General features: G+C 44.7%; 1 protein-coding gene across 1 annotated transcript; it reads right to left on the bottom strand.

Annotated features, from left to right (window-relative positions):
• BMP2 (bone morphogenetic protein 2) lies at positions 358–10,786 on the bottom strand. The gene is given in 3 exon segments (NM_001287564.1): positions 358–1,207; positions 9,107–9,456; positions 10,657–10,786. Coding segments are annotated over 2 exon segments (1,188 nt in total). The 5' UTR covers positions 9,450–9,456; positions 10,657–10,786; the 3' UTR covers positions 358–362.

Below are 15,014 nucleotides of genomic sequence, written 5' to 3'. Positions count from 1 at the left end.
ATACTTCCTTTGATTACATATAAATACAAATTAGCTATTTTTCCTAAAAAGTGGTTATAATAGTAAATAAATACAAAATAAATCTGACCATTATACTTCATGTGCTGGGGCTGAACCCATATAAAATGTACAACTAAATACATTTTAAAATCTTTAAGGAATAATTCTCTGATTAAAATATTTGTTTTCCCAACTTCTTTTCGTAGATATAAATATATTTTCAAAATAGCTGTGTTTTTTTTTTTTTTCTCCATTCCATTCCATAAATAAAGTCTTCATTGGGAAATATTAAAGTGTCAACTTGATTTTTTTGCTGTTTTTCTAATATATATATATATATATTTATATTTTATTTTGCTGTGCTAACGACACCCACAACCCTCGACAACCATGTCCTGATAGTTCTTTAATACCACCTTCTCATTCTCATCAAGGTACAGCATGGAGATAGCGCTGAGCTCTGTTGGGACACAGCATGCCTTGGGAATCTTAGAGTTAACTGAGTTGACCAAAGTTTGGACAATGGCATGATTCGTGGAGTTCAGGTGATCAGCCAGGGGAAAAGGGCACTCCCCGTGGCAGTAAAAGGCATGATACCCAGGCGGCGCAACGATCCAGTCATTCCACCCCACATCACTGAAGTCCACGTATAAAGGGTGTCTCTTACAGCTGGACTTGAGGCGTTTCCGCTGTTTGTGTTTTGCTTGCCGCTTTTCTCTTCTGTGGAGAGGGTGTCCTTTCCCATCGTGGCCAAAAGTGACAAGCAAGGGCCTTATCTGTGACCAGCTGTGCTCATCTTGGTGCAAAGACCTGCTAATCCGCACATGCCTCTTGGAGGCCCCATGGCTGTCCTCTGGGTGGGCTACCTCCACCACGAACCCATGGTTGGTGAGCCCCTGGGCGGTCCACCTCATCACGGCGGGGGTGACATCGAAGCTCTCCCACCTACTGGCATTCTGAGTCACCAACCTGGTGTCCAAAAGTCTGGTCACAGGGAACTTGGAGTTAGCTGTGGCAGGTTTTATAATTTCATAAATATTAATTCGGTGATGGAAACTGCTATTGTTTTCCAAAGCTTCGGGCATATGTTTCCGAAAGACCTGAAGTTCTGCTGAGGTGATAAACTCCTCAGTGGGGATAGAAGTTAAATTAAAGAAGAATCGCCGGGTTGTTTTCCCACTCATTTCCGGCAGTTCTTCCAAAGATTCTAATTTGATATGAAAAAGTGGAAAAAAAGAAAAAGTGTTCAGTAAGGCAAGTAAGACAGTCTGATTGTATATAAGGATTTATAAACATCACTTCAGGGTTTGATTCAACCCATGTAACGTCTGCAACCAGAAAATTACAATTTCCCCTTTAGATAAAGAAACGATCCTCCCTTTTCTGTACATTTATGTCAATATACACACCAAGAAACAAAATTTCACAATTCATTGTCACTTTTTTTAAAATCTAATATATGAATACTGCTTCCAGGTGGCTATAATAATGGGGGGAATGGTGAAGCATTTCTTTGGAATTCACAGACTTTAGGGCAAAAAAAAAAAAAGTCAGCACTGTAGTTAGTAGAGGCCTAATGAGTGAGGATTTGAGGAAATTATTGCATTTCTTAAAAAGAAAAAGGCTTTAATGTCAATCCCTTAAGCGGTATTCTAAAACATTACTCTGCAATTTAGATGATTTACAAATCTCGATATACAGATTTCAGTTTCCTAATTAAAGACTTTGAAACTCAACATCAACGATGACATTTTGCAAAGTACACCCTACTATTTTACTCAAAAGTCAAGAAACAAAGGCATTTACAAGGGATCTGCTTCTTTGGAAACGTAAGGGTGGAACTAGGACACTGTAGTAATTAAGGCTGGACAATTTCAAGAGAAGTTAACTTCCCAACTTTGTCTGTTCTCTAACCTCCTTATGACCTCAAAAATAAAAATCTCACTTCAGATGTTTTTGGGGAAAAAATGATTCTCTTCTATTTATAATTCATTTATCTTAAAACAAAACAAAACAAACACCCAATAATAGGCTACAGGATACAGACAAACCTCCTGCTAAATTTATGAAAATCTACAGAAATGTCATTATGATATTCATGATGTAAGAGATAATCTAAATACAGAATAAACATTTTGTATCTAATATCATTATTTTAAAATAGTCATTTAAGTGGGCTATATGTAGAAAATTCTTCCTGATTTAAAACTCTAGAATTTCAATTTTAAGTACTGCTTTTTGAACAAACAATGTAACATAGCACCTTGAATGTTTAGTCTGCAATTCATAAAAAGTACACATTATTATTAAATTAATAGTGAATAGCACTGGAATTTTGAGATATTTGGGTTTACTTTCTTCTAGCTTTACCACATCCTGTCATTTCACTGTCACCAAATTTTACCTGCTTCATTCAGGATCCAACCTGAGTGCCAGCAAAATCAATTTAGCCATAGTTCCATGTCATCACCGTAAGAGGAAATCATTTTTCATTAATTTTATGGTTGTATTTCTCCTAAGCCAAATAGCTATTCATTGTTCACAAAATCTAGATATCTTAGCAAAGAATAATCAGATCATTTCCTCAAAGGTTCTACCTTATAAACCTTCATCATCAAAGCAACAGTCATTACTGCAAGCTAAGGTCAACAGGGGTGGTTTACACTAAATTATGGAGGAATGTTTTAATGGTATGCTTGGAAACTTTAACCTTCTTGCAAATCACCTAGGACACCTTAACTCTTCAAATGCAGATTCTGATTCAACTGGTGAGTCTGGGGTGGGGCCTGAAATTCAGTATTTCCAGCAGCTCCCAGGGGAGGGAATGCTGGAAGCTGGGGGAACTGCCCTTTGAGCCTAAAGGTTTTAAAGAATGCTTTTCATGTTCAAGAATAAGTTGCCAGAAACAAAGTGCCTTTTTTGTTAAATAATATAAAGATGAACAGAAGAACCATTAGTGTTGGCCGAGGAGTTAAGAGTTGAAGCCATGGATAAGTAGATCTAAAGCTCCTCTCCTTAGACATAGACTAACCCACACTTGCTTTTGAACTGTGGTGTTGGAGAAGAGTCTTGAGAGTCCCTTGGACTGCAAGGAGATCCAACCAGTCCATTCTGAAGGAGATCAGCCCTGGGTGTTCTTTGGAAGGAATGATGCTAAAGCTGAAACTCCAGTACTTTGGCCACCTCATGTGAAGAGTTGACTCATTGGAAAAGACTCTGATGCTGGGAGGGATTGGGGGCAGGAGAAGAAGGGGACGACAGAGGATGAGATGGCTGGATGGCATCACGGACTCGATGGACGTGAGTCTGAGTGAACTCCAGGAGTTGGTGATGGACAGGGAAGCCTGGCGTGCTGCGATTCATGGGGTCACAAAGAGTCGGACACGAATGAGCAACTGAACTGAACTGAACCCACACCTGTAGGGCTACCTTTGGGAGAGCTCTAAACTCTGCTGCCTGGCTAATGGTACTTCAGACCAGGCACTATTTTAAAATAACCCTCCCACCAATCAACGAGAGCCCTCCTCCAATATCAAGGATTGTGTTTATCCCCCTGCAATTCAGGAGCCCTCTGATGTTTCCACTTTCTGCAGAGAAGCTACCAGAGAAAACAGCAGTGATGTAAAAATCAGCAGTGTCCTCTAGACACAATGACCCAAAGCCAGACCTGGCCCCAAGCAACTGACTTCGCTGATCTCAGAAAACATAACAGTTTCTTGCTCTTCTTAAAGAGGGGAAGGAAAGGCACATTATCCGGGGCCTTTGTGGAACAGCTGTATTGACAAACAAGCCCAGAGAAATAACACACACAGCCAGGAAGAAGATGAACAATCTCTCAGGTAAGCATGAGAAACAAGTAAATGAAGCAAGGAGGATGGGTATAAAAGAGGCATTAAATAGAACAATAATGAATGTATGCTCAGTCATATCCAGCTCTTTGCGTCCCCATGAACTGTAGTCTACCAGGCTCCTCTGCCCATGGGATTCCCCAGATAAGAATACTGGAGTGGATTGCCATTTCCTCCTCCAGGCGACCTTGCCAACCAAGGGATCCAACTGGTGTCTCCTGCATTGGCAGGCAGATTCTTTACCTTGAGCTACCTGGGAAGCCCAAATAGAACAATAACCCTCCAAAAGACCAATGTATTACTGAATTATATAAAACTCCCACAATTCAACTGGATTTAACCTATTAAAAGGCAATATCAGGTGCTCCAAAATCTCATTGGAGGTATTAATAAGTGGCAAAATACCTACTTGGCAAAGGAAAAAACGTATGCTATTAATTATCTAGTAATGTGAAGATCTTTCTCCAATTTTGCAGCTTCATCTCACTCAACCTAATCCCTACCGGACCACTGCTGCTGCTACTAAGTCACTTCAGTCGTGTCTGACTCTGTGCGACCCCATAGACGGCAGCCCACCAGGCTCCCCCATCCCTAGGATTCTCCAGGCAAGAACACTGGAGTGGGTTGCCATTTCCTTCTCCAACCGGACCACTATCCCTTCTTAATTCAAAGGCCTCTACAACAAGGCCCCTGACTATAGACTCTGGTCACAGAGATACGTCAGAAGGTCACAGGAATTCCCAAACCCAGGAAAACTGACCAAAGTTAGGGTACCCTCTTCTTTTGATCTGCAAGGGAACATGATTTTTTTCTAGAAGGTAGAAAAATATCTGAACTTTTTGAAATGAAGTAAAGAAGTTACAAATCATCACATCAAGCCTGGGGATTCTGAAAATAATGGAGCACTTACCTAAGAAGGCAATGTACATTTCTCTGAGGTATATGTAAATAATCTTTATTGAATAAGCTGCACTTGCCAAGGAATCTGAGGATTCCAGACTATTTTAGATGTGAGTCCCTGAACTTCTAAATTCTTAATCAAATAAATGGAGCTATGGCTGCAAAAATGTGGGAAAGTAAGAGAAAATAAGGTAAAAATGACATTCAACCTCTCTCCCAACAGCAAAGTTCTAACTTAATCATCTACACTGTCAATTATTCATCTATATCAAAATAATCCAAAGATAAGACTGAATTCCCACAGCTAGCCTAGGCTCATTTTGACTTCCTCTTCCCTAGACCAGGGAAGAATATGAATTACCAGGGTAATATGAATTACCTTATGACAGATCAATTAGAGAGAAACTGTTACTAGCTCCATTTTGTAAATGAAATAAGTGAAGCTCAGAGAGGTTATGTGACTTTCCTACGGTCACAGTGCATAGCTATGCAGTTGAGCCTACTGTAGGCCCCAGGTTTCTGGCCACTAGATGGCACCATCTAACATGGGGGAGGAGTCAAAAACTCAAGCAAAAGTCAAAACCAACAGAGGCAGATTTATATTTAATACAAATATATCCACAGGGTGAGTTCTGTCCCAGTTAAAGGAATAGAAATGATGAAGGAAGCAGACAGAACTAAATAAGCAGAAAAGTAAAGTGGCAGGCACTGGGACATGCAGATCTTGTTTGGAACCACTGATATTCTGTGGCTGTCTTTTTCTCCTACAGTATGACGAGTTTTAGCAAAAAGTGAGTTGTCATTACGTTTTGAGAATTTTGCAACAATCTTTGAATAAAAAATGTCCGTTAAGAAAACAACAATGAAAACCTGCATATGTTCTAGCTAGTCAGTAAGGTTGGAAGTTATTGCCCTGAAATAAAATCAAAGTAGTGGAGAATAAAAAAAATCATGTCCAAAATATAAAATAATGATTAGAGAATATATATATATATATAGATAGATAGAGAGAGAGAGAGAAAGAGAGAGAGAGAGAGAGAGAGAGAGAGAAAGGGAGAAAATTAATGCGTCAAGGAGAAAAAAAGATTAAATACAAAAGGTTCAAATGAGTTAGTTAAAAATTAAAGACAACAAAGGAGATGGCAGCTAAAAGAGAGAACATGGTCACATTCACTAACTCTGATTTGGCCTCTGCACACCCTTAACTCCAACACCTGTGGAATGATCCAGGGTCCTCTTATTATAAGTTGCCTCCCTGGTGAAAGATACAAAAGGTCAAGTCTTTAAAAAAAAAGGACAAAATGGCTCAATGAGGAGGGATCAACAGGGAACAGAGAAGAACCACTCAAAAAGAAAAAGCATGTAAAATATTAGTGCAAGAACTCTCTGGGCACCAAAGGCTCCATCTATGAGCATTTCCCAACAGAATGCCTGTTCCACATAAAGGGAGCCTTTCCTATTGACACTGAAATACCTGGGGACACTTGGGAAGCATCTCCAGGTGAACACTGGTTTGGTGGGTATATGTGCCCAAATCCTTGGTTGTACTGGGAATTTGTGTTCAAACTGGGAATCAGTGTTCCTTCACAGGGCAGTAGTTGTTTCCTGAACTTTCCTTTTAATTGGGTATTTTCAGGAAAATTACATTTGTAGAAAGAAGGTTAATCTTTAATTCAAAGCTTTAGTCATAGAGGCAAATAATTCAGTTATTTCAGGCAAAAAGAAAACTGTGTCTTCAGAGTCTGGAGAGCAAGCATGTGGTCCTTCCATATTCCAATCTGACAGGAAAGAATAAAGATTTTTTGCAGGGCCAATGAAGTCAACCAGTTTCAATGTGCTTTTAACTATAAGCAAAGCATAGAATATTTTCCAGTTAAAAGAAGTGATTTTTTATCCTCAGTGTCAGTTCTGAAAGGCCTATGAGACTGAAGTACTTTTTAACAACTTTGAAAAAAGAAAATGTTTTGCAGTACTTGGACTCTCCCAAATAAAAGCCACTGTAGAAAGTACTAGAGAAAGCTTAATAGGAGAAATGATAACTGATCATTTCTGTGTCTGAGCACCTATGATGTGGATCTATTATCTTCTCACACTGGTTGAAAGAATGCCACCATGATATTGCTTGTCTTGTATTTCAGCAAATCACCCAGATCCTGCCCACAAATAAAACCAACAGGTAATTCTTGTAATCAGATCCTTTGGTTCTTTAATAAATAAACACCTATGAAGACTCTAGGAACCAAATTCTGCTCTTAAATCCTAAGCCTTAATCACATGTTTATTAAAAGACTTTTTAGTGTCACGCATGGATGTTTTATAAACAAGAATATTTACAAAAACCAAATTCTGGGTTATACAAAAATGAACTGGTCTTCAAAAGAAGGGCAATTTGTAGCATACTGATTATATGCTAGTCATAACAAGAAAAGAAATGGGTTTGTTAAAATTTGGGGCAAACATTACATAGTTTTTTTTTCTATCATCTAATTGCATTAAAATCTGAAGTTAGTACAAATTGATTTTAAGCAAGTTGGTAACTTCTGTACTATTTGGCACATAACACTTAACATGTTTAAAGACATAAATTCTGACTTATAAGCTCAAGTATGCTATTTAAGTTAAAATAATGCACTATATTAAGTTTGCTTGTTTAGATTTGGTCAAGGCACTTCAAGAGGAAGGAGAATTATGGAGACTTCACTGATGGGATCGTCATGCAACTGAGTATTTTTAGGTGTCAAATGTTTTAAATGATCTATCTTCTTTTTAAGTTCCAAGAGACACACAGTACCTTCTTGGCCTTAAAAATAAAGAATGATTTCCTTGCTATATCTCCAGGAGAGGTAGCCAAAATAGCAATTTGTATTACTTTTCTATCCAGAAAAACAAATCTAATCAGCATCAGTTGGGAATGATGAGCTGGACCTATAATCACTCCAAGGTGGTGATGAGAGAATGGACATGAACAAAAACATTTCTACATGACAACAGACAACTTGTGCTTTCAGTAGATGAAACATGAAGGAGTAACATGAGACCTTTCTTACTTCCAAACCTAATTTCTGCTAGCAGAGAGCGTCTCACTTAGAAACGAACTGATTATCAATTCAATGTCCCCTTCATTAGGTATAGCTGCCTTGATGAAGTAATGTAATCTGCCTTTACAACCCCTTCCCACTATCAACTGCTGTTCTCACAGTGTAAGTCTTCCACACTGGGAGAAAACGCCTGGCTGTGACACTACTGATTTGCTTATATCAGAGCACAGATTTCCACTTGGAACCAACCACCTCGGCAGGGCAAGGTAAGAAAAAGGGAACTATATCCTAGTTCTCCAATATTCTACAAGTGGCTGCTCTGTGATATACAACTTTGGATCCTCCTCTAGAACTTGAAGGAACCTGGGCTCTGTTTAGAATGTGTTAAGCCAAAGGAGCATTTAAAAGTGTAAAAAAAGAATTGCAGTGGAACGTATTTTTGAGTAATTGCCCTAAGAACTTGGGTATAACAGATCTCAAAAGTTGCTCTAAGACATGTCAAATCCACTAGATGCCTTTCTGATGAAACAAGCAGAAATACCCTACCTTAGAAAAACCACATCCAGTATCATAAAAGAAAAAAAAAATCACATTTCAATGCACTAAAAGGAAAACAAGCAGCTAGCTGCTGCAAAAGCTTTCATCTGAAGGCTAGCCTTGTCTCTGTTAGGAAGTTCATCTCAGATTTAAGCAGAAGACAAGAAAGTCATTGTGGAAACAGTAAGATTGATTGGGGAATTGATCTCCCACGAGGATTAGATAGGGATTTGAAATCTTCCAAACCAGGCCCAGATCTACTGTAAATTAGAAAGACTTTGGGGCCCTGGGCTTTGATTTTTCAATACTATCTCTGAAAATTTTGCCCTTGGCGCTGTCATGCCTAAAACCCTGGCTTAAGCAAGAGAAGCAGATTTATAGAGCAAAGGCTTCCAAACAGACATGAAGAGATCCCAATCTGCCCCCCTCCTTCTCATTCTTCTCCTAAGGAATTCTTACACGTTTCGCAGTCTAGGGGCATGCCTTTTGCCCTCATCTTCCCCATCATTTGATTTCTCTCCAGTTCCTGGAGGAGGAGTCGCTCTTCTGGCTCCAAGCCAGGAAAAGAGTGCCGATTTACCGAAAGGGAATCCCTGGCTCTCCCGCCACACAGGCAGTGCGTGAAAGCCAGGTTCTGAAAGGTTCTTACAAACAGGGAAATGTCTGCAGCGCCCGGGCCAAGCTGCCCTGCCAGAGATGCCTGCAGTCTGCCCACGGCGGGGCGCTTTGCCGTACGACTCCCCGCCCCCGTCTCCGCCCCCAAGCTCCGGCCCCGCGCCTCACCTTCGTGGTGAAAGCTGCGCACTGTGTTGGCGAGGCTGGCTGCCCTCTCCAGCCGGTGGTCCGGGGCGGGCGCACCGGGTTGGCCCGAGTGCTGGCGGTACAAGTCCAGCATGTAGGGGGGCACCACGGCGTCCCTGCTGGGGGTGGGTCTCTGCTTCAGGCCGAACATGCTGAGCAGCCGCAACTCGAACTCGCTCAGGACTTCGTCCGAAGGCTGGGATGAGGAGCGGCCAGCAGACGCCGCGAACTTCCTCCGGCCCAGCTCGGGAATGAGGCCGGCCGCGCCGCCCAGGAGGACCTGGGGAAGCAGCAACGCTAGAAGACAGCGGGTCCCGGCCACCATGGTCGACCTGCGGACAGGGCCGACATTAGTCACGGAGTTTCCCGCCCAGCCCTCACCCCTTCCGCCCCCGCGGGCTCCCGCTCCGTCCATTTGCCTCCTCCTCCAGGGTGCCCACCTGGCTGACAACACTCGCGGGGATACTTAAGAGGAGCTGAAGCTCAAACGTTTGGGAGAATGGAAAAACACCTAGTTCCTGAGCCAGATGGGTTTTCCCCGCTCCCATCCCATTCTCAACCCGTCAAGATTTGCCCCCCACCCCACCCAACCCCACCCCAACCCCACCCCACCCCACGCTGCGTCAGTGACTGTCACTTTTTTTTTTCCTGCGACACTCACGCTGACAACTGTATAGGGAACCTGGGAAAACCACCGCTTAGTCTCACATTCCTCCGTACCCTAACCTAACCCAAACACACAGCGCTCACTTGCATATAAACACTCACAAATGGTGCATGTGACTTCCTTACAGGCACTGTATAGAACTTCCTGATACACACAGGGTCTGTAACTTCCAGAGCCAGTAAACTCCAGGACACAACTTCCGAAATCACTCGCAACCTGTGACCCGAACCTAACCTCAGAAATGTCAGGGCAGGCCACTCCATCCCCCCTCCCCTCGCCCCCTCCTATGCAGTAAATATACACAAGTATCTTCCTATTATAAGGTAGACGGGTAATATCTATTAATTCACGTGTCAGTTCAAGGTGGCACGAAATAACTGCCCCCCTTGCATTCCTGGTAAAAAAGAAAACAAAACAACAACAACAACAACAACAACAAAAACCAGAGAGAATCCCAACGTATAATATTTTCCTAAATGGGACGCGGCTCTGAGTAGAGAGAGCAGTTCTCCGGGAGAAACTTGAAGTTAAAACGGCAGGACGTATAGGTTGGCAGCTAACGGGTGAAATCCACGGGCCACCCTTTAGAAGGGACTTCTTTAACTTAAAAAAAAAAAAAATCATCCATGTGTTAACAGCCCTAATAAAATCCCGAAGAGGGGGAGGGAGGAGGGGCGGAAGAGTGCGAGCCAGGAGGGCAAAGCCTAAGGTCGCCAGGGGCGGTAGGATGTGGGTATCCCCTCAGCGGCTCGGTGCACGTGGACCTGTTCTGTTTACGTCCCGCCAGGCCTGGCCCCGGGAGGGGCTCAGCTGCTGCGGCCGCGGGAGACCCGCGCCCACCCCCAGCCCCGGCCCACGTTGTCACCTTTAGGAGACCGCAGATCGTCTAAGAAGCACGCGGGGACACATCCATTGAAAGAGTCTCCACATGGAAAAAGCTCTGGCTGAAGGACCTGGCGCGGGGACCCGGTTCCCTTCCTTCGCCTCTTCCTTCTCCCGGGTGCCGGCCAGGCAGTCCCTCCCAGCACGCAAGGAACGGCGTCTCGGGTCGGGCCCGGCGGAGAAGTGGCAGGGGCGGCGGGGTTCGCAGGCGGTGAGGCTGGTCCGCTGGGGCAGAGGCACCGGGGCGAAGTGGAGAGCGCAAGTTATTTTCCCTGCAAGTTCAAGAAGTCTCCAGCCAAGTGCTGACACACAACAACAGCGGGCAGGGGGAGGAGTGCAGAGCAGGGAAGGGAAGGGAGAAAGGAAAAGCTGGTGCTGTCGTCGTCCTTAGGAACCAGCGCCCGCGGGACGCGTGGCCCCGCGCCGGGCCGGCTCCGGGACTCTCGGGACGAGGGTTGGGCGCTCGGCGCTAACTCCGCCGCGGCCCATGGCTCGGGCCAGCCATCCTGGGCGACGCCGGGTCCGGGGAAGGGCGCAGCGGCGATCTCCGTGCCAGGCGAGTTGCCCCCCCGCATCACTCTGCCTTCCTCCAGCGCACCCCCATTAGCGCTAGCCAGTTGAAACCACCGCGGCTCCGGCGCTCCGGCGTCCTCGGGCACATTCTCCGGCGAGTCGAGCCGAGTATCGGGCCGCCGAGGCGGGGGGCTGCACTCTCTCCTCGGTCTCTTAGCCCCCAGGCCAAGCCACTGTACCCTTTGTGGCCAGCCTGGGGTCCGATCACACCTCGGTCGGCGCGTTCCAGGTCCCCGAGCTCCGGTGGGAGGTGATCGGCATCGCGGCGCTCGGGCTCAGCGCGCCGGTCTTCGGCTCCGGCGCGGCCCGGTCAGCCGAGGCCACGGCGCAGCGGCGCGCACTGCCGGGCGCTCTAACCGGCGCGGGGTCTGCGGGCTCGGGTGCCTCTGAGTCCCCAGTAATCCGCGAGGCGCTCGCCCCGAGGTAGTTCGGTGGGCGGCGGAGCCTGCGGCGGCTGATGTCTGGCGGCAGCTGCCAATCTCGGGTAGGGTGTGGGAAGAAGAGCGGCGGGCGCAGCGCGAGCCGGGCGCAGCGCGGCGCGGCGGGGCGAGGACTCTGGCGGCGACGGCGGCGGTGGCGGCGCCGTGGCGCGGCGCTCGCGGCTTTTAAAGGGGACGCCGCCTGCCGTCTCCCTCCCGGCCCAGGCCGAACACCCTCCCCCTCGGTGGCGCGGCTCGCCGGGGATCCCCGAGCGGGCGGGAGCAGTGTGCAGGGGTGTGGACGGCTAGCCGGGCAGCCGGGGCAGCCGCGGTGGGGTGGGGCCGAAGGCGGGGACCCGCTGCCGCCGGGGGGGCGCTCGTGCCTCCAGCCCCTGCCCTCAAAGGGGAGATCCGTCGGAGCGCCTGGCCCTGGCTAGGACTACCAGGACGAAATTCCGATGAATGCCAGGTCGGACCTTATTTCCCCTCCTGACCCGTTATTTAGCTTTCAGTTTGAAGATACTCCGTAATAGACGATTAAAGAAGAACTCAACCAAGTTTCAAAGCATCTTGGCATAGGCGTGGGGTACACTCTTCTGTGTTTAACCGAGGTGAGAGGAGAATTAAAAGAAAACTAGAGATTGGATTTGCGTGTAACTTACACTTTAGCATTCACAGACATATGCATTCACATATGTAAATTTATTTATATAAATGTGCTCTTTTATTCCAATAAATATATGTGTAATACACAAATATACACGTGTGTGTCTATAAATATATCCGTATACGTAAATTTGTGCTACCAAAGCACACGTTTCTATAACTTTGTGTGAAATGGATTTCCTTCTGCTATTCGTGACATGAGCAACATGGAGAGAGTGTGTGTGTGTGTATGAAGAGAGGATGAGAGGGATTTTTTCTTTTTACTGTAGAAATCACTTCATGCCTTATATTTATCTCTCCTAGCTCAGGGGCAGGCCATTAGCAACTGCAGAGGAAGGTAAAATAATGGCACAGTGTGAGCCGAGGGGACGGAACAGCTCTGGTCTGAGACCTTAGAACCTTCTGCCCCACCCACTTCCACCAGATCCCAGCGGCAGGTCTGTGACATGTGGTCAAGTGACTTGTTTTCCTCAGCCAAGACAGTCCCCAAATCTGCTGTACCACAAGCCCCAAAGCCAGAGCTTTCTGTCCTTTCCAGTATCCCAGGATCGCCCATCCATAACTCAACCAGTTTACCCAAACAATCCCAAAAGCCAAAAGCAGAAAAGTTTTGGAAAAGGCCAGATGGACAAAATCAAGCTCACCTGCACAGAACCTTCAGCCTGTAGAGCAGAAAAAGTCTGAAGCAAGAGCTCATAGCAATCTATTATCCATGTGTATTATTTTTTCAGTTGGGAAGCTAAAATAATTGTAGGTTCCGCTCACGTAAATCGGATTAGCAACCCACAGAGGGGGAATTAGGCCCTAGCTGTTTCTGAAAGTATAAAGGTCAAATAAGGTATTTCTGAGGAAGCCTGCCTACCAGGAAAATAAATGGGGGGGGGGGGTACAAAATATTCAGGAACATGGTGCTTTTTTATTTTCCCCTGAAAATGAAACTCTATGGAAGCTGATTGCCACTCTGAATCTTTGGAAACCAAACAAGTTGGCAAGAGAACATATTCTATTCACAGGCACTTTATGTCACAAATGTTTATTGTGCTTTTGAAACTATTTCCTTCCCTATCAAGTTTGAGGAGTTAACAATTGTTTCTGTCATCAGTGAGATTTAAAAAACAAAACAAACTTATATGAAACCTAAATCAGTGTGTAGCTTCTAAAGAGGAGGAGAAAGTTGACAGCTATTGAACATGCCTCAAGTGAGGATGAAAAATAAATCTCTGGTGTTGACATCAAGGATGTCTCACAGCTGTAGCCCTTCATAACTTGGGAGCTTTGTCAGTTTGTGAAATAATCTTTGATCATCAAGAAAAACAGGGAAAATTGGCACTTCTGGATACTCTATCCCATTCAGTGTTGCCCATCACAGAATCTCTTACATGTGTGATACCTGATTACATGGGGCTGTGTTTCCCAAGCACAACTTCCTAAATGTTGGCCCTGTTTCCCCTAAGAGCCAGGCTCTCTGGTTGTTTTTTAGAGATGGCTGCCCTCTTGTGGTGAAAATGAGTTTGAACACTTGGGAGAAAGAAGCGAATAAATAAGTAAATACATAAGTAAACATGAATAAATAATCTCCAGAGACTGATTTGGGGTGCAAAGTTCAGAATGATCATACCTACCCATTTTCCAGGCAACAGGAATAGTTCAAAACAATAAATCTAAATGGAGGCAACTTCTTTTTAATCTCTTTGTGAACAGTCACCTTCCCACCTGCAACTCAAAATGCAGGATTACTAGTTTGAGCTGACAGTATCTGTTTCCCTTGAAAATATTGCTTGCCGCTAGCTATGGCCAATGCTACCTTTTTCAAAGGTTTATTACAAATTTTTTAGCCCATAAAGTGAGATTCTTTCTTTCTGAGTGTATTAAATTTAGTTTATCTGCCAGATGTGGGATGTGGTGAGATCGGGGTGGGGGTTCTTTTTGGGCAAAGTGATGGTAGTTGCAAAGTCAACTTCCTCAAAGGGGACCTGGAAGTTATGTGAAAAAGTAAAGCCTATCAAGTTAGGGTTCTCTTTTTTTAATATAAATTTATTTATTTTAATTGGAGGCTAATTACTTTACAATATTGTATTGGTTTTACCATACATTGACCTGAATCCGCCATAGGTTTACATGTGTTCCCCATCCTGAACCCTCCTCCCACCTCCCTCCCCATTCCATCGCCATCTCATCCCTCTATATGAAGGAGGCTGCTGCTATTCACTGCCAGTCACTTCTTGCCGGTTTTTCAAGAGAGAAGAGAAATCTCATTTAATTGTATGTGGACATGACCTGGGATGAAATTAAGTGCTTAAAGAATCATACTTTGGCAACTTTTCCTGTAGCAGTTCAGCCCAGATGATGTTTGGTTTTATTGCATCCTGCAGCTATTAGCATTCACCATTGTTCTTGCAGGCCTACCATTATGCAAATTAACATTAAAATCATGAACCTCACATATTGTAAAGGTCACAGCAGGCATGAAATGATCTATCTACCTTGTAATTGTCATTCCGCCGAAACCTACAGCAACTCCTCAGAGAAACCTCTCGGCTTGGCAGCACACCTATCAGCTTGTTACTAGAGTGACACCTAATAGCAGTTCTACTTACTTCACCTGGATGATGTGCTTTCACAGGAACCAGGAGCCACAGCAAAGCACAGAATCTGGTCAGTCAAACTTCTACCTATTTGATGT

Source organism: Capra hircus, chromosome 13, assembly GCF_001704415.2.
Source record: "Capra hircus breed San Clemente chromosome 13, ASM170441v1, whole genome shotgun sequence".
In the NCBI taxonomy this organism is placed as follows: Eukaryota; Metazoa; Chordata; class Mammalia; order Artiodactyla; family Bovidae; genus Capra; species Capra hircus.
Note: the sequence above shows the minus strand (reverse complement) of the source record. Positions and strands in the feature narration are given on the sequence as shown.